The sequence below is a fragment of the Ailuropoda melanoleuca genome, chromosome 2 (assembly GCF_002007445.2).
Source record: "Ailuropoda melanoleuca isolate Jingjing chromosome 2, ASM200744v2, whole genome shotgun sequence".
Classification (NCBI taxonomy): Eukaryota; Metazoa; Chordata; class Mammalia; order Carnivora; family Ursidae; genus Ailuropoda; species Ailuropoda melanoleuca.
The window spans coordinates 26,548,681-26,566,768 of NC_048219.1; the positions used below are offsets into that span (position 1 = coordinate 26,548,681).

An 18,088-nucleotide genomic window follows, 5' to 3' on the forward strand; every position below is an offset into this window, starting at 1 on the left:
CAGCGGAGGAATCTCTCCTTTTTGGAGATTACATTTTGTGTCTTTTTTACAGCATTTAGCACTACATATTTTTTTTTTTAAGATTTTATTTATTTGACAGAGAAAGACAGCCAGCGAGAGAGGGAACACAAGCAGGGGGAGTGGGAGAGGAAGAAGCAGGCTCTCAGCAGAGGAGCCTGATGTGGGGCTCCATCCCAGAACGCTGGGATCACGCCCTGAGCCTAAGGCAGACGCTTAACCGCTGAGCCACCCAGGCGCCCCCCCTTAGCACTACATACTTTTTAATCCTTAGTTATCAATGACCAGTATCATCTTCACATTTCTATCTGAAAATACAGAGAATGTCTCACATCTGTGTCTTCAAGGAGCCTGGCACCACTGCTACACTAGTAGGTGCTCAGAGCAGAGTAAATGAAGAAGGAACTAATATTTATAAAGTTTCCACTTTTGGCAGGCACTTTACATACTTACCTTTACATACAGTACCTCTAACTGGGACAAACAACTCTCGTGAGAATACTGAGTCTGAAGTTAAGAAATGTTCCTAAGATCAAGTCAGGAGGTGGGATTCACTCCCAGGTTTCTTAAACTTCAAGTCTTGTTTCCTGTTCTTCCTCTTCACCTTTTCCTTCATCGTCTTCATCGTCATCACCATCGTTTGTCTAGGGCTATGTTAGGCATTATTCTAAACCTTTCAGATATACCAGCTCATTTCATCCTCAGAACAATTTTATTAGGTATTTCCTTTTACAATTTTGATTTTTATAGTTGAGAAAATGAGGCAGAGGATTAAGTAATTTACTCAAGATCACAAAGGGCAATTAAGTGGCAGAGTGAAGACTGAACCCAAGCAGTCACCCTCAAGTCTGCATCCTAACCCCAGTCTGCCTGCCAGACAAGCTCTTAGAATCCACACGGCATTTATGAATCACTTTCCCAAAGCTTATCTTATTTTGAATCTCATAACAACCCCAAGGTAGAGAGGGTTTTATTCTTTCCCTTGCTCTGGAGCCAGACTGCCTGAGTTAGAACCTGGGCTTCACCACCTGATAGCTGCTTGAGACTTCAGGCAAGTTACTTAACCTCTCTCTGCTTCAGTGTTCTCATCTGAAATGGGAATTATTTATGTAAAATGTGGAAAAGAAAAGCACCCAGCACAAGGGCTGTTGTGAGGGCTGGATGAGTGACCTCAAACAAAACACAATAGTTCTGAACATGTGTGTCACGTGCACCTCATACTATGCCATAGTTTTATTCAGAATCAGGAATGAAGTGTTCTGTATCAATACACTTTTAAGATGAATGAAGTTTATTCTCTTTAACACGGTTACACACTTTGCTAAAATGTAGTATTACGTTTTCTGTCTTCTTGAACACAGACAAGACAGCCCTTACTTAGTATCTGCCATGTCACAGGAATGAAGACTTTATATCCATCATCTTTAATCCTCACAACAATCCTGTGAGTAGCTGTTATCTGAGAGGTTTAGAGACATACCCACAGTCACAAAGCAGATGGGAAGGCCAGAATTTAGATGCATGTTCATGAGACTCTGAGATCTGGGTTCTTTCTACAAGGCTAGGAACCTTCTCAGGAAGCTGAGATGAATCACGGTTTTCTTTGAGAACATCAGTTCTTGCTTAGGGGCCAGGTTTACTGTGTTTGATCTCTGTTGCCACTTAGGCCCAAAGGGCTGCCTTTCAGGCCAAGCATACAAAAGGCAGGCTGGTAGTGGAAGAGCAGGTCTCAGAGCCGAGGCACCTGGGCTGGAACCTCACTTGGTCTCTACTAGGTGGGGGTCAGGGGGTGAGGGTGTCTTTCCTAAATCATTTCCATCTCTCTATAAACTCAGTTTTCTCTCTGTTGAAAGTGTTAGGATTAAATAGGGGAATGTATATTAAAAGCCTTGGTGCCAGGCTCAGAGAAGCTCCTCAGTTAAGTATCAGCTACTTTTCCTCATCCCTTTTCCTTCCCATGAAATAACTCAGTCCTCTCAAGTTGGGACTCCAGAGGAAACAGGAGAGGCTGAAACTAAGCCCTTAGGTCTTGGGCAGCTGACCACATTCTATACTATATATATTCTATATACTTATGGGGGTGGGGAAGAAAAATAGGTGGGGTCTTTCTGCAAAGACACACCTTCCCTTCCATAAGATAATCTTCTATATTATTAACCTGGATACATAACATTAGGACCTACCTACATTTCTTATTGGAAAAGAGATGTTGAAAAAAATCAGTGGCCTTCAAACATTTTATCTCGTGACCCAGTACATATATATTCAATAACATTATATTTCATGATTTTTTAAATGCTGACCTTTAACATGCTGAAAAATTTACAAATGAAGTATAAGATTTGCCTCAAAATAACATGAGGAAAGTGGGCAGGAATATAAACTTAGATTGGATATGAATTGGCAATTACTGAAGGTGATTATCGGGACATGGGAGTTCATTCTACTATACTACTGTTTACATTTTTTCCATGCTGCTTGATTCACTAAACTGATTTCCCAACCCAACTAATGTATTACCTGTTGTTTGAAAAACACCAAATTAGAGAGTCTAAAATTAAGCACATTTCAAAAGGATTCCATTACTACATAATCAGATTGGAGGTACCTTTATTTCCTTCAAGTAGCATTTTCTCAAGATTCGTTTAAGGGCGGGGGAGAAAAACAGCTTACACATTCAACCCATTACCGATTAAGTACCAATCAGAAATTAAGGTTATGACGAAAAGCCTTTTAAGGGTTTAGGATTTTAACCTGAGTATGATGGGAATCAGTGTCATGTTTTATTGTAGGAGTGGTAGGGGCAGATTTTGATTCTAGATGAATCTGACTGCAACATGGAGGATGGTTCGGAAGCAGAGAGAAAAACAGACTGGTGGCAAGGAGATTAGGAGGCTTTGGCAGAGTCTACAAGAGAGATAATGAAGACCTGAACTGGGCCAGTGGCACTGGGGATGGAAAGGATAGATTTGAGAGAGATTTAAAAGGCAGAATTGTTAGGGCATGTAGATGGTTTGGAGGAGGTTGGGTCAGGGAGAAGGCCTGGCATATACACACTCAATAAACAGTATAATCAATGAAAAGGTGGAATCAAAGGGGGCTAAGATACTTCACTAAGAACTCAAACTGGGGAAGTCAGCCTCAGGAGGAGTTAAACTAGAGAGTCCACAATGGACGAAAGCGAAGATATGCAAAGTCACCCCAAAGAGACACTAGCTTTAGCTACCCAACCAGCCAAACCGGACTGTAACCTGATTAAACTTACCATCTGAAAAACGTGTTCATCAGAGGACCAGGCAGCGTTGGCTGCAGAGAGAGGAGCTTCAGAGGCAGGAGGCATCCAGACACCACGGGCAAGGGAGTCTTGTTCAACCAATTGTGTCTGTTCTAAGCCCTGTGGCAACTTTTGCTGGAAACTGGTGTTCTGGTCTCTACATCAGTCCTGTCAGTAATGGAAGCTCTGTCTCTGTTTTACTGATGAAAGTCAGGTTTCTAAACTTGAAGACCTGGGCCAGGTTGAATTCACTAAGTAATAAATGCTGCTCCCATAAGGCCTCCTGGGAGGCTGTCTGCCAGCCTTTCCAGGTGAACAGAACCCTGACATCAAACAGTGAGGCCTTGTGAGAGCTATGCTTTTAAAATTTTTTGAGTCACCATCTATGTTTTTTACTAATGAAGTAGAGTACTGTGTCCTGGGGGCACCTCTTTGGGGAAGACTTCCCCAATCCTCTGGGCTAGATCTATTCTCTCCTTCCTCTGGGTATCCCAACATTCCTATCTTAATCCTCAGCATGCAATGTTGTAGCATTAGTTGAGAGTAGATGTTTATCCCTCCTACTGTATCATCACTGATGGCAAGGCCCTCGTAAGAGTCTTCTCTGTCCCTAGCCTAGCACAGTACCTAGAACAAAATACACCTTAGCAAAAGGTGAATGGAACGACAATGATTTTCTCACTGTACATTTCCAACACTCAGACTTACAGGAATTTCAGCCAGTAAGAGGTACACTATAGATCTATGCATCAAAACTATCTTAAATTTTTTCGGTACAGAGGAGTGATTGAGCATGGATTCTGGAGACAGACTCTTGGGTACTGATTCCTACCTTGTGTACTTTTTAGTTCTGGATCTTGGGCAAGTTATTTAACCTTTTCGCACTTCATCTTTAAACTGGAAATAACAGCACCTAACTTAAAGGACTATTATGGAGAGTAAAATAAGTCATTATATGTGTTTCGCATAGTACTGGCACAAAGTGTTATTGCTTCCAATTACTATTTTTAAGTGACTCTATCCACAAAAATGATTGGAAGTGCTTTATATTATGAAACAGAATCCACAGGTCAAGTATAGAATGACAAGGTGCAAGAGCATGGCAAACTAAATGAGTAGATTTAATAAAACAGAACAGGCTCTGTGAGGGTCATAGACCTGGAGCCTCCACTACTGTGGAGTTTACAGTGTAGTAGTAAAATAAATAGAAAATAGAGAAAATAAATATGTAGTCAAAACAAGGGAAAAACAATAAAACTTGCAGAAGAGACTTGGAAGTTAGCCTCTACTCCAGAGGTTCTCCGAGTTAGGTTCCCCTGGGCCAGCAACTTTAACATCATCTGGCAACTTGTCAGAATTTCAGATTCTTGGGTCCCACTCTAGACCTGCTGAAATCAGAAACTCTGGGGATGGGGTCACAATCTGTATTTTAACAAGCCCTCCAGGTGATCCTGATGCTTGCTAAAGTTTGTGAACCACACCTTTCCGCTGAACATCTACATCTAATCAGACTTGAAGGCCCGCTAATTCTCCTCAATTGGTCCCCATCTCTCAGGCCTCAGCCACATTTTTAGCTCCTTACCATCTCACCTGAATGACTCCAGCAGCCTTCACCTGCTCTTCCTGCTTTGCCTGGTTTCCCCCTAAAGCAATCCTCTAAATCACCACCATTAAGATCTTCCATTTAAGATCTTTCTTACACACAAACACAAATACTTCACTCTTTTGCCAACAGACCTAAACTCTAGTCACAGAGAATTACTTCAATACTTGCTGCCGGCTGGTACACTACACCATGTCCTACCCCTTTGTCTTTTATACATAGCCATGGCCTCTGCCCAGAATGCCCTGTCCCTTCATCTGTGCAGAAAACTCTTCAAAAACTACTCTTTGCCTACCCTTTTATGTATTTTCCAGAGCTTTGCTAGCACTGATAAATTATTTTTCATTTTTGCAAACTCTGTGATTTAAAAATTTGTATTTCTTTAAGAAAAGCAATGGTGGCCATCTCCCCTATGTACTTATCACTTAAGTTAATACTAATAACTAAGAATGGTTGAATGCTTTCCTATGTTAGAAATTCTAAATCCTTTTAAGGATTACATAGGAGAATGAATTATAAAATGTTTTATAAGATGCCATGTGCTATTTCATTAATCAAGAGCAGAGATCACATGGACTATTCTATTTATGATACCTCTCCTCTAGCTTCACACCTTTAACAGAAATAGCAAGTAGTGGTTAAAACTCTGGAGTCAGCTCCCTGAATTCGAAAGTGGCCAGCTCTGCCACTTACTAGTTGCATAATTATGGCTTAGTTAGGGCACCTCTTCTGTAAAATGGAGACGATGATGATTATTGTTATTATACACACACACACACACACACACAATTAGAGTTACTGCTGTTGTGAGGATTAAATGAACTAATGTATGTAAAGCACTATGGATTCTGCCTGGAGCTTAACATGTTATTTGTTGCGATTATAATGTCCTATTCCTAGCATTTCCTAGGAGCAAACTTTTTTACACAAAATGAGACAAAGCATGGTAAAATCGAAAGCATATCATGTTTTAGCATCAGAGAGACCAGAGTTCAATTCCTGGCGCATCTCACTTACTAGCCATATGATCCGAAGCACATTATTTTAATTTCTTGAGCCTCAGTTTACCCATCTCAAAATAGAGGCTAATAATAGTACTACTTAGGGCTGTTGTAAAGATGAAAGCAGAAAACACACATAAAGTGCTTAGTTTAGTGCTTCACACACAACATGTATCCAATAACCAATAGCTTTTTTTTCTTTTTTCTTTTTTTGGAGATATCATTAGTTTATTATAAAAGAGAAATGGAAATTATTTACATGGTGAAAGCTTTCAGAATTCAGTGGAATGGGCAAACTTCCTTCACATGAAAATCATTTCAATAATGACTTCAGTCTACATACTTTCCGAGAATGTCACCATCTCTAAATAAGATATAATCCTTGTCATCTAGAATTGCTCTGGTGCCTCCATATTCTGGGAGAAGAACTTCATCTCCGACTTTCACACTAACTGGTTGAATCTCTCCACCTTGCCTTTACAGCCTGACCCAACAGCTACTACTGTTGCTTGCAATACTTTTCCTTGAGATTTTTCTGGAAGCATGATGCCTCCTCCTTTGGTTACAGTTTTGGCTGCACTCCTTTCAGCTAAAACTTGCTCAAAGAGGGAAAGAAACTTTCTAAATGCCTGTCCTGCCATATTCTGCTCTTGGGCTGCTGCCACAAGGAAACCAATAGCTTTTTTCACTACTAATAATAACAGGGTGGGCTTTGCTTAATTAAAATATGTAATATTAAAAAGTTGCCAAAGTCAAATCCTTCAGAATGATCCTATGAGTTAAGTATTATGATATTCATTAGATGATGAAAATGAGGCTCAGGGAGGTTAAATAAGTTTCTCAAAGTCATCTTTCTCAAAAATGGTAGACTAAGGATTCTATCCCAGGACCGTAAAGAATTTTTTATACCGTGGTGCCCTCCTAGGACCCACGTCACAAATCCTCACTCAACAAATATATACAAGCCATCTATGTTTCAGGCACTGTCTCTGTGCACATACATTTTCCATCTTTCTTTCACAGAAACAGGACATGATAACTAAAAATAATAGTTAACACTTATTGAGTGTTTATTCTATACCAGGCACTGCCTCAAGCACTTTACACATATTAACCTGTGCTGATTATATACCTCCCCCTCCTTGGACACAGCATGGACGTAACAGAGAACTGCAGAACTCCATTTCAAATAGAATGTATGGATAGTATGCTTTATTATTACTTAAAGTTTATTGTTCTCATAATTACAGGCTACAATTTAGAAGTTTGAAACATAAGAGAAAATTCTATAAAGAGAGCCCAACTAAACTTGAATGAGTACGTAGAAGATGGTAAGTAGTGCCGCTGAGCTCTCAGGAATACTTGTCTGTCCTTTGAAAGCACAGGCTTTGCAGCCACAGTCAACGACATAAAATGTAATCACAAATGTCTCTAAAACATTCAACCTACACAAGTGAGCGTGGAGAGAGAGATATAGATATTTATATAATATATACATACTTTAATATTATTGGTCCACTGAGTATACATATTTTAACAAAAGATAAGAATCTGTGTAATCCAGTTAAACATACATAAGATTAGGGTACACTTATTACATTGAAGGTTGGTGTTTATAAGTTACAGATATTTAATATTTTCCAGAGTGGTTTTTTAATTAAAAAAAAAATCTTAAAAGCATTTCAAACATCTTTTCATTTTCCCAGTGCAAAAGAAGGTTATTCAAGTCAACTTACCTTTATCCTGAAGTGGAAGGGGAAGGGAAAAAAAACCCCCAAAACGACTACCTATCACAGCTCCCAACACTACCTTCTCAATCAACTTTAGCAGTATATCCGCAGGCCACTGGATTACTTTATCAAAATCAAAGCCTGATGATTATGATTCAGCCCTTGCTTCATATGTATGACTTTTATGCCGAAATGTTTCCATTTATAAAAGTAGAAAAAAGTTAGCTGTGCACGAACGTGGTGTAAGTTTGCTTTAAACTGCAGCAGTCCAATTGTGTGTGGAGAGAAAAAAAGCACCATTTCAAGATGAAATGAATTGGATATTTTGGAATTTATTCATAAGCTAGGCAATAAGTTACTTTGATTAACACAGATCAATACTACCTTGACTTGGTGACCACAGAGACTTTTAATTAGTTTGTAGGTGCATTTTTCTTTATCTTGGTATTCAATACATTATCTAAGTCAGTAACCGATGTTAAAAGAAAACTAAGGTTATTCCACAGTTTACAGCCTACATCACAGTCTATTTCAAATTCAGCTTGCCTGCTAGGTCAGTTTTACAGGAGATAGGCTTTTAATACATGAAGAGCTTTGACAATTTGACAGGTCTCTTCTCTCTCAATTAGAAAAAACAAGATTTTTTTGCTAGCCCACCAATTTTATAAGTAAAAACCAGGAAGAGAATAAACTATTTTAAACCACAAAAATGGGCAAAAAGCAATAATGATTTAATACACATCACTTTTCCTATTTGTATTCAGTGAAAGTTTTTACATTTCAAGTAAGTGAGCCTTCATTAAAGAAAACAAAAATATATATATACAAAAGTTTAAAGTACCTTCCAGTTCTCGCATGCTAAAGTTTCTTCTGCAAAGTACAAAAATAAACCTACCATGAACTAAAGGGGACAGTGCCATAGCATTGGCAGAATGGCTGCCATGTGAAGATTTTTGCTTACCTTACACTGACGGGTATATGTTAAGTGATACATTTTCTCCACTGTCTAGCACTTAAAATTATCGAGAGGTATCTGTTCATCTAAAATTCTTTAAGTCCAGAGAAATTTTTCTAAAAATATATTTCACACATGAGGCTTTAACATTTTTATTTAGGAAAAGATTGAGCCTGAAGCTATGATGGTTCAACCCTAAAAAGCATCCCTTTTTCAATAATGGAACCAATTTATGCAAAATATTTTTCCTTGTCTATAAAAACCAAACTGAACAGTATTTTAATTGTAAGGAAATACAAACATATGCTTTAAACTAGCCAATTTGCACTATCATAAAAGAAATAGGATGTTCTTTCCCTTCCCCTCCCTCAACCATTCAAATCAAATTAGAATACTGCAAACTTTAAGAAACCCACTGGCTATCATCAGAGTAACTACAGAACAAGGTTAGCACAGGGATGAAACTATTTCTCTATATTCCAGAAGGCAGAAGCTTGGGTACTCTAGCTTTATAAGTAAAAGTAGCACAGGCAGGCAAAAGCTCACAGTAAATGCACATCAGAACAGGAGCCTAGGAGAAGTTGTCTGACTGGGTTACTGCTTTTATGGGGGGGGGGGAGACAAATCTGAAATGGAGTAAGAAACAAAAACAAAAAAACAAAAACAAACTTTTGTCACATTTACAGGAATCTCAAACCTTTTGTATTCCCATGCTCATAGGTAGTTTTGATACACACTGTAAAGAGCTTCAGTATTCAGGAAGAAGAATATTGTATGGTTGACAAAGGACAGGAGAATTCTTCATGCTTCTGATATCTCAGATTTGCTGAGTGCAATAGCCAGTTCTAAGTCTTCCTGCTCTTGCTGATTTAGTCGGGCAAGCCTCTGCTCTTCCTCTCTCTCACTTTCCCTCTTGGCCCATTCAATCATATCTTCTTCAGAGGGATACTGTCATTTAAAAGATGAATGAACAAATAAGAAAGTTAATGCGTAAAACAAAAAGAAAAGAAGGAAAATAGTTGTTACAGAGAACACTCACTACTTGTTTCACCTACAGTACTCTGGGAATAGTCTTATTTGTTACTTATTTTTTTTCCCTGAAAACACATTTAGTTTTACCAGTTATTAAATGTGGTTTAATTTTAAAAATTATTGCAGGGGCGCCTGCGTGGCTCAGATGGTTGGGCATATGCCTTCAGCTTAGGTCGTGATCCCAGGGTCCTGGGATCAAGCCCCACGTCTGGCTCCCTGCTTGGAGGGGAGCTTGCTTCTTTCTCTCTACCACTCTGCCTGCTGCTCTGCCTACTTGTGCTCTCTCTCTGTCAAATAAATAAAATCTTTAAAAAGATTATTGCAGTCTACTGATAGAAAGTCTATAAAACTAAACACTGAACCACTTTTAAAAAGTGGAAATGCTTAAGGTGAATTAGGATATTTACAAACTCGAGGGCTAGCCTTTTAATCTAATGCAAAAAATTTATTACTTCAACTTCAGGGAGCATCCTCACATGATCAATCATTTCAACTTAATCCCACTGGTGATCTCCTACCTTATCCTTGCTCTCAGCTCCAAAAAAACTATGTAGCAAAGAATATGCTGATTTTGCTATACATAAAACAAGAAGTACTGGTATAATAAGATGTGGACCAAATTATTTTTTATTAATGCATTATAAAGACTTTTGCAGGCACTGAGAACTTTTTGACTTGATCTAAATAAAACCATATACTTAACATTAATAAAACCTTAAACCTTAATGTTAGGTCAGGGAAGTATTTTTATCTAACTAAAACAGCAACGTTGAGAGATACTAAATAAAAAAATTTTACTTGGTTTGAAGTCCTGCCATGTAGAGGAATACCACAACAGGATGAAATGAAAGAAATTGTCAGGCTTTTTGAAAATGGTAGTTTTTTCTCTACTGAATTAGAGGGACTTTAAAATTTATAATACTTAACAAAATTTTCATAAGGAAGGAAGGCAGGCATTTTTATTATGAGTTGCTTTATATTATACTGTTGAAACTCTGAAGTATGAAATAAGCAAAATGCCCCTGCTATAGTTCAAGACTTATTCCAATGAGATTTTGACTTGCTAAAATCATATTTATGATATTAAGTGCCATAGCCAGAAGGTTATTTTATATCAAGAAGATTATCATCTCCTAAAGGGAACAATTCTGGATTTTTTGCTTGAAACAACTCAAACTCTAACAAAAGTTAAGTCAGTATCATTTTGACACTCCATTTTCTAATATTCAAAATATTGATTCCTATTCTGCTCCGTCATATTCACAAGAAGCCAATGGACTTAGAGTACATACTGAAAAGCTGGAAAAAACTAATTAAAAAAAATACCTTCGTTTCTTATCTAAATAATGATGGAATATGTATCATTGTGCTTTTATGTCCCCCACAGTGACACCTCCATAGTTGGTTGCCCCATTTCTGTGATCTTTTGGCCCTATCTACATGCATCACAGCATCCTTCCATTGTTTTTACTGGTGTGCCTATTTTAGTCAGCTCTGGGAGAATGCAGAGTAAATATGGAAGGTTAGTGAATTAGAACCACCCGAATAATTAAAGACTGTTCAGCTCTTGACAATTGTATTTACTTCATAAAATCAACATTTACATTTAAAAAACACTACTATATAAAAGCCAGAGTTTTGTTTTCTATTCAAAGAATCTCTGGCTTTATCCCCTCATATGACAGTTGCTGACAGGTCTCCAGAAATTATCAAAACTTTATACACGAACACACATACACAGTTACAAATACACAAGCTCATTATTGCCATTATTCATCCAGTGGGCAGACAGCAAATGAGTCTGTAATGGCCCATCATCCATAACAACTTGTCAAGATTTTATTTATATTGTTTAGTAAGACTAACTAAGAGAAGGGTTTGCAAAACAACTGGTATACACCACAAGGACTAAGACTACTAAAATCATTTGTGCAATGGAACAATGTTAGAACCATCAAAACAGAATCAAACAGAAATTTTGGTTGGGGGAGGAATATAGATCATTTTTAGTATGTTGGTAAATTTAGTTGAAATGATGCAAATTTGGCAAACTCCAAAGTAATTACTGAAAACTCTTTAAACTGTAAATGGAAAGATTTTTCCCCCAAACAGCCCATTCACAGTACTTACAGCACTGAAGTTAGCAAAATTGCTTGGGTCAGCCTCTTTATTGGTAGTGGTAGTGGTAGTGGTAGTGGTAGTAGAAGTGAATGAATCGCAAAACATATCAGGATCTTTTTCTTTGGGGCTATCATTGTCTGGGAAAGGCTGAAATGGATCATTCAGTTTAAAAGGATCAGAAGAATCCAATTTGTTGGTGGGTCTTTTCCCTGGATCAAAATCATTACAATTAACTCAACCAGCAAATATGGCAAACAAACACACAAGAACATGAACACAGAGAGCATTAAAGAACTGGGGGTGGGGGAATGGAGGTAAGTACCTAAAATATACATTCTTAGTATGGTCTTAAATGGCTACACCAACAGTCCTCAAATTTTTCACACACAACCTCTCAAATACATTCCAGCTCTATGTAGCTAAATGAAAAAATAGCAAAGGGGAAAGGAATGGGCCAGGAATCATATTTTTGCCCTGAGTGTAAACCTTGTCTTCCCCAAAGCAGCGTGTTCCCAAGGAGAGAGATAGGAAAGGATGAAACAGGAAAAGAATGACAAAAAATAAAGACAGAAATGGTCTCTGCTATTGTAACCTCAGCCTGATACAGCTGTCCACTAGTGGCAGTAAGGGCAAATGACCTTTGAAAAATGACCATATTCTTCTGATTTTTTTCTCTAGATCTATATATACCACCTGGAAACATGATTAAGAAATACCTTGGAAAACCTCACCTACTTTTTGCCATCTAGAATATTTCAAATTGAAGAATAAAGATAATGTTTTGAAGTCCAGGGCCTAAATATTTGTGGTTGAGGATAAACTCATCTTTGACCAAACAACAGTGTACTGTTGCTAAACTCATCACAATTTTCAAACAAGTTCTCTTAACTTAGTGCTTCTCGAAAGAAAATGATAAATATAGGTGTTAAAATATTTTCAAATATACATTTTTCCTAAAATGTGTTAAACTGGTAATAGCAATCATAACAGTCTTTCCATGAGCAGCTTATAAAAGATGTTCATATCTCATTGGATCCTTCCAACATTCCTGGGAAGGTAGGCAAAATTAGAGTTACTGCCACCATCTCATAGCTCAGACAGCTGAGGTTCAGACATATGAAATTACACACTCAAGATCACAGAGCTAGCCTGAGGATGTCCAGAATTAGCACCCAGATCTTTAAGCTCCCAGTCCAGTGCTCTCTCCAAAAAATCATCCTTTTTTCCTTAATGATTCTATAGTGTTATATGCTGAAGATCCTTAGATTTAGTTAATGTACTAGTATATTATTTTACTTAGGATTTAAAAAATAACTTTGCTATTGGCATTATACAGGTAATAAAACTTAAATGAGCAAATTGACTCATTTTTTTATTTTTTAAAAAAATTTAACTCCAGTATAGTTAACATACAGTGTTATATTAGTTCCAGATGTACAATACAGTGATTCAACAATTCTGTACATTACTCAGTGCTCTTCATGGCAAGTGTACTCTTAATCCCCTTCACCTACTTCACCCATCCCCCACTCACCTCCCTTCTGGGAGCCCCCAGTCTGTTTTCTATAGTTAAAAGTCTGTTTTTTGGTTTGGTTTGTCTTTTTTTCTTTATCCATTTGTTTTGTTTCTTAAATTCCACATATGAGTGAAATCATATGGTATTCATCTTTCTCTTATTTTACTTAGCATTATACTCTCTAGATCCAGCCATGTTATTGTAAATGGCAAACTCTCTCTCTCTTTTAAGGCTAATATTCCTGTCTCTGTGTGTGTGTGTGTGTGTGTGTGTGTGTACCATTCATCTTTTTCCATTCATCTATTAATGGACACTTACTTGGGTTGCTTCCATAATTTGGCTGTTGTAAATAATGCTGCTATAAACATCGGGTACTTGTATCCCTTTGAATTAGTATTTTTGTATTCTTTGGGTAAATACCCAGTAATGAGATTGTTGGATCCTAGGCTAGTTCTATTTTTAACTTTCTGAAAACATACTGTTTTCCAGACTGGCCACACCAGTCTGCATTCCCACTACCAGTGTTATGAGGGTTCCTTTTTCCCCCACAACCTCACCAACACTTGTTATTTCTTGTGTTTTTAATTTTAGCCATTCTGATAGTTGTGAGGTGATATCTCATTGTAGTTTTGATTTGCATTTCTCTGAAGATAAGTAATGTTTAGCATCTTTTCCTGTGTCTGTTGGCCATTTGTATGCTTTGAGAAATGTCTGTTATGCCTTCTGCCCATTTTTTAGTTGGATTGTTTGTTGGCTCATTTGTTTTTTAATATATTCTGACAACCTTAGCCTCTAGCAATATATGATATAGGCTACTTTTTCTTAAAAGATAGAAATCACTTAATTTGTTTACCTCATTTTTCAACAGATAATTGAGTATTAACAATTGTACGCTTTAAGTCAAAAAAGAGAAAAATTATCTGCCCAAGAAATACCATAGGGAGGTTACTATGAAAGGCAAGCATAAAAATCTGTAACTACTGTGGCTAAAAACTTACCAAGGAATGATACATGATCATTAAAATAACCATGTACCAGATGTATCTTCTCACAAAACAGCCTAGCAGCACTACACCTATTCAGGGGATTGCCTTGTTAGCCACTTCTTGTGAACTTTAATATCTTTGTTAAAAACACAACACTAAAAACATTAAGAATTTGTTCCTGGACCCAAAAAATTGTTTTTATAAAACAGTCTCTTATTAAGTGAAGTAAAATATTATTTTCCTTCATGAAAAACAATACTTTCTTTTAAATAGTTATGTTGCTGAATTCTGGACATCAAAAAGGCCATATATTTTCACGTTAAAGAATTTAAGGAAGACTTCAGTTTGGTCAGGAAAAGAATGGGACTTCAAATTAATCTTTTCTTACAGAAATTTAGTTAAAGCACCAAAGTGACGGAAACTGTTTGTGTAAATGGTAATCAATGAGTTTCCAGAAAGGAAGCCATTTCACTAATACTGTCCTCCTTCCATTTACTGCCTCTCTAAAATGATTTAAAAAGAAATGAGCTCTTGCCAGAAATGTGTAATGTGTTCACATTACACATGCTGGCCTTTTAGGCACATGTCTGTCATTCTGTACTGAGGTCTGAACAGATGACAGTAGCAGGCTGCTGCCATGTTTTTTGACTTGTTTTGTTTAAAACCCTTTATTATTTAAGTCTATAAGGCTCACAACAATATTTTTCAGAAAGAGAAAAAGCATCTCAGTTGATTTAGGAAAGATACCAGCTCTCATACCAGGTGGTGGTGGGCAGGGTCTTGTTGGAGTTCCAATCTTTGGTGGCAGTGCTGGGGGTACATCTTCACTTTTGACTGATGTTTCCTCAAGCACATTTTTTTTAATGACCACATTGTTGACAGAGCTCGATGTGGCTGAACTAAAAGGATCTTCGTTGTTGACCTTTGTTTGAAAAGAGATGTGTACACATGGTTATATAAATTATACCAACCAAAGTATATATGGTGTAACATTTAGAAGAATGATCTTCAGTATTATGCAGCTTTATTTCAATTCTGAGAGCACTGACATGTTAATCTTTGTATTTGGGGCCAAAAGGGAGAAATTTTTAAAAAAACTGTTCTATGTTAGTAGTGATTATAACATCAGTACTTATGAAAAGCAACAGATCATACCAAAACAAGCCAACTCTGGATTAAAAGTTTTCCAAGCTTCAGCTAATACAAAACCACCTGAGGTCCATTTTAAAGGGACTATATGTTTTTTCCTCAAATGAATATCTGATCCAAATGACAAAGAAAAAAAATACTGATTCCACACTTCCCAATGCACCTAAGTATAGGAAAGATTTAATACTAATGACAAAGAAAATGTCATCTTGAAAAACATTAAAGACAACATGAAAGTCAATTTTTATTTATTTTTTTTTTAATTTTTTTTTTTTTTAAAGATTTTATTTCTTTATTCGACAGAGATAGAGACAGCCAGCGAGAGAGGGAACACAAGCAGGGGGAGTGGGAGAGGAAGAAGCAGGCTCACAGTGGAGGAGCCCGATGTGGGGCTCGATCCCGTAACGCCGGGATCACGCCCTGAGCCGAAGGCAGACGCTTTAACCGCTATGCCACCCAGGCGCCCCTGAAAGTCAATTTTTAAAAGCAAGCTAATCCCATGGAATAACAAGTCTTAATGTGGGTCTGAAGACTCTGCCTTTCTAATAATGGAAGATCCACTTTTCTATAATGAATCAGACATTATGATTTTAGATCTCTTTAGGCCAGTGTTTCTCTACAGTACTACTTACATTGTGGGCTGGACGTAATTCTGTGTTGTGGGGAGTTGGATACTGTGTTGTAAGATGTTTACAGCACCCCTGATCTCTAGCTACTAGATAAGAATAGAACTCCTTCCCAGTTGTGACAACCAAAAATGTCTTTAGACAATGCCAAATAATTGAGGGTGAGGGTGGAGGGGGAAATAACATCCATCTGAGAACCGATGATATTGACAATTTCACATATACTCTTCTAATTTTACTCTTTTGGCTTGAATCAATCCTACAGCTACACTGGAAAATAGATAATGGACATATAGAGCTTGACTATGTGTATTAATTATTTTAATACTAACCCTAACAGCCTCAGAACATAGAATGAAGTAATCAATGCAGAGAAGATGGCATGAATGCCCAAATTTTACATCTACTGACCCAGTCAACAGGTAAGTTCAACAGGTATATTAGTTCAACTGGAAGAAATATCTTTAAACAGGCAGAAGACTCTTAAAATGAAGTTGTTGAGCTAACCTGTCAGTAGAAAAATATAATTACCTGTACCATCACCATAGTCTTTATGTATAGAAATATGTCTACTTTAATTATATCTTATCTATCACTCCTATCTGAAATCAACATTGAAATCAAGTTGAGATGTCTATGAGAGGGTTACATAATTGGAAGGAAGAACTGCTCCATTGGTGGAAACAGAGTATATTTCACCTTCCCACTAATCACTGCAGATTACCTTTGACAATGTGCTGAAGTCAGCAAATCCATCTTCAAATGATTCACTTCCAAAAACAGAAGCAAAGGGATCTGTGGCTAAAATGAATAAAGAAAATCAATACAACAGGACAGAAATACATCAAAATTTCATGTCCTTTTTTGGTTGGTAACATTCAGACAGATGAAAAAAATCTAATCCTAAATATCAGTTCCTGAATTTACTACTTAAATCCATGAAGATAGTGAAGAAATTGATACCTACCCCCCCGACACACACACAATACATTCTTTTGTATAAATCGATGAATTATTTCAGATCGAAAACAAGAAAGCTAACTCTAGGTTAAAGGCTTTGGAATATATGTCAAATAAGATAGTTCTCATGCACTGAAACTATTTCTAATAAAGCCATCAGGAAGTAAGAGAAGCTAGATTTCATTAATTCCCCATTTCACACTTATCCTTCAGGGTGCATTGTGAATGTCACCTCACCCCCTAAGCCTGGGAAAACCTCTACTTCCCACAGCAAGAAGTGATTTCTTTCTTCTCTGTGGTAGTGACTGCATTCTAGTTTGTACTATGGTTATCTGTGATTGATATATCACCATTATTAGATTGTAAAGTCCTTAAAAACAGTGAATAAGGCTTATCCAAGAAGAACGGTCAAAAACAGTTCTTGAATATCAGATCTAAGAAAATAAGAAAATACAGTTCCTACCCCCAAAATCTCACAGTCTAATGAGAGACATAAAAAACAATAATAAAACAATCCTAAATGAGCTATTAGAGAGGTAGGAAAACCCTGTAGTAGGAGTCACTAACTGGGAGAACCAGAAAAAGTATCAAAGAAACTATTACATTTGAGGTAGGTCTTTTAAATAAGGAATAGATGGAGGTGGGAAAGATAAAGATATGTCAGGCAGAGGGAACAGTAATTGTGAAAGTAATTACTTAACCTGCTCCCAGGCATGAGAAGTTATCTGTTCCATCACACTGCACTTACCAAATGGATTAACATTTCTGGCTGGAATGAACGGATCTACTTTGAGATATGTTTCACCTATTCAGGCAAAAAAGCTACCAATAAAGCCAAAGAATGTTTATAGGAATTGTTACTTGATATAGGAAAATAGAAACAAAGGAAGGAAGGGAAAGAGAACTGCAAGAGACAGGGTAAGAAAGAGCAAAGAGACTGAAAATTCTTCTGTGTTCTCCCTCAAATCTTCATCTTTACATCAAATTGGTTTTAAAACAAAAGTGTGCCCATGTACCCATTTAAATGTGTAAAGTGTGCCTTTACCTCTAAAAATCAGTATACCATGGACATAAACTGAAGAGGGGCAAGAAGGTATATATTACTTTTGCTTCCTTT

The 18,088-nt window shown here is 37.2% G+C and overlaps 1 protein-coding gene and 1 pseudogene across 1 annotated transcript in view; both read right to left on the reverse strand.

Moving 5' to 3' along the window:
- Nucleotides 1-232: 232 nt before the first annotated feature.
- On the reverse strand, nucleotides 233-6,954 carry LOC117799925 (annotated as a pseudogene).
- Nucleotides 6,955-7,937: 983 nt separating this feature from the next.
- Nucleotides 7,938-18,088, reverse strand: part of EPS15 (epidermal growth factor receptor pathway substrate 15) — a 137,864-nt gene continuing 127,713 nt past the window's right edge. The window contains exons 22-25 of the mRNA XM_034652457.1: nucleotides 16,736-16,812; nucleotides 14,996-15,158; nucleotides 11,744-11,943; nucleotides 7,938-9,529 (exon numbers count right to left, since the gene is read on the reverse strand). Coding sequence (XP_034508348.1) covers nucleotides 9,383-9,529; nucleotides 11,744-11,943; nucleotides 14,996-15,158; nucleotides 16,736-16,812 — 587 coding nt within the window. The 3' untranslated portion in view covers nucleotides 7,938-9,382. The remainder of the gene's footprint in view (nucleotides 9,530-11,743; nucleotides 11,944-14,995; nucleotides 15,159-16,735; nucleotides 16,813-18,088) is intronic.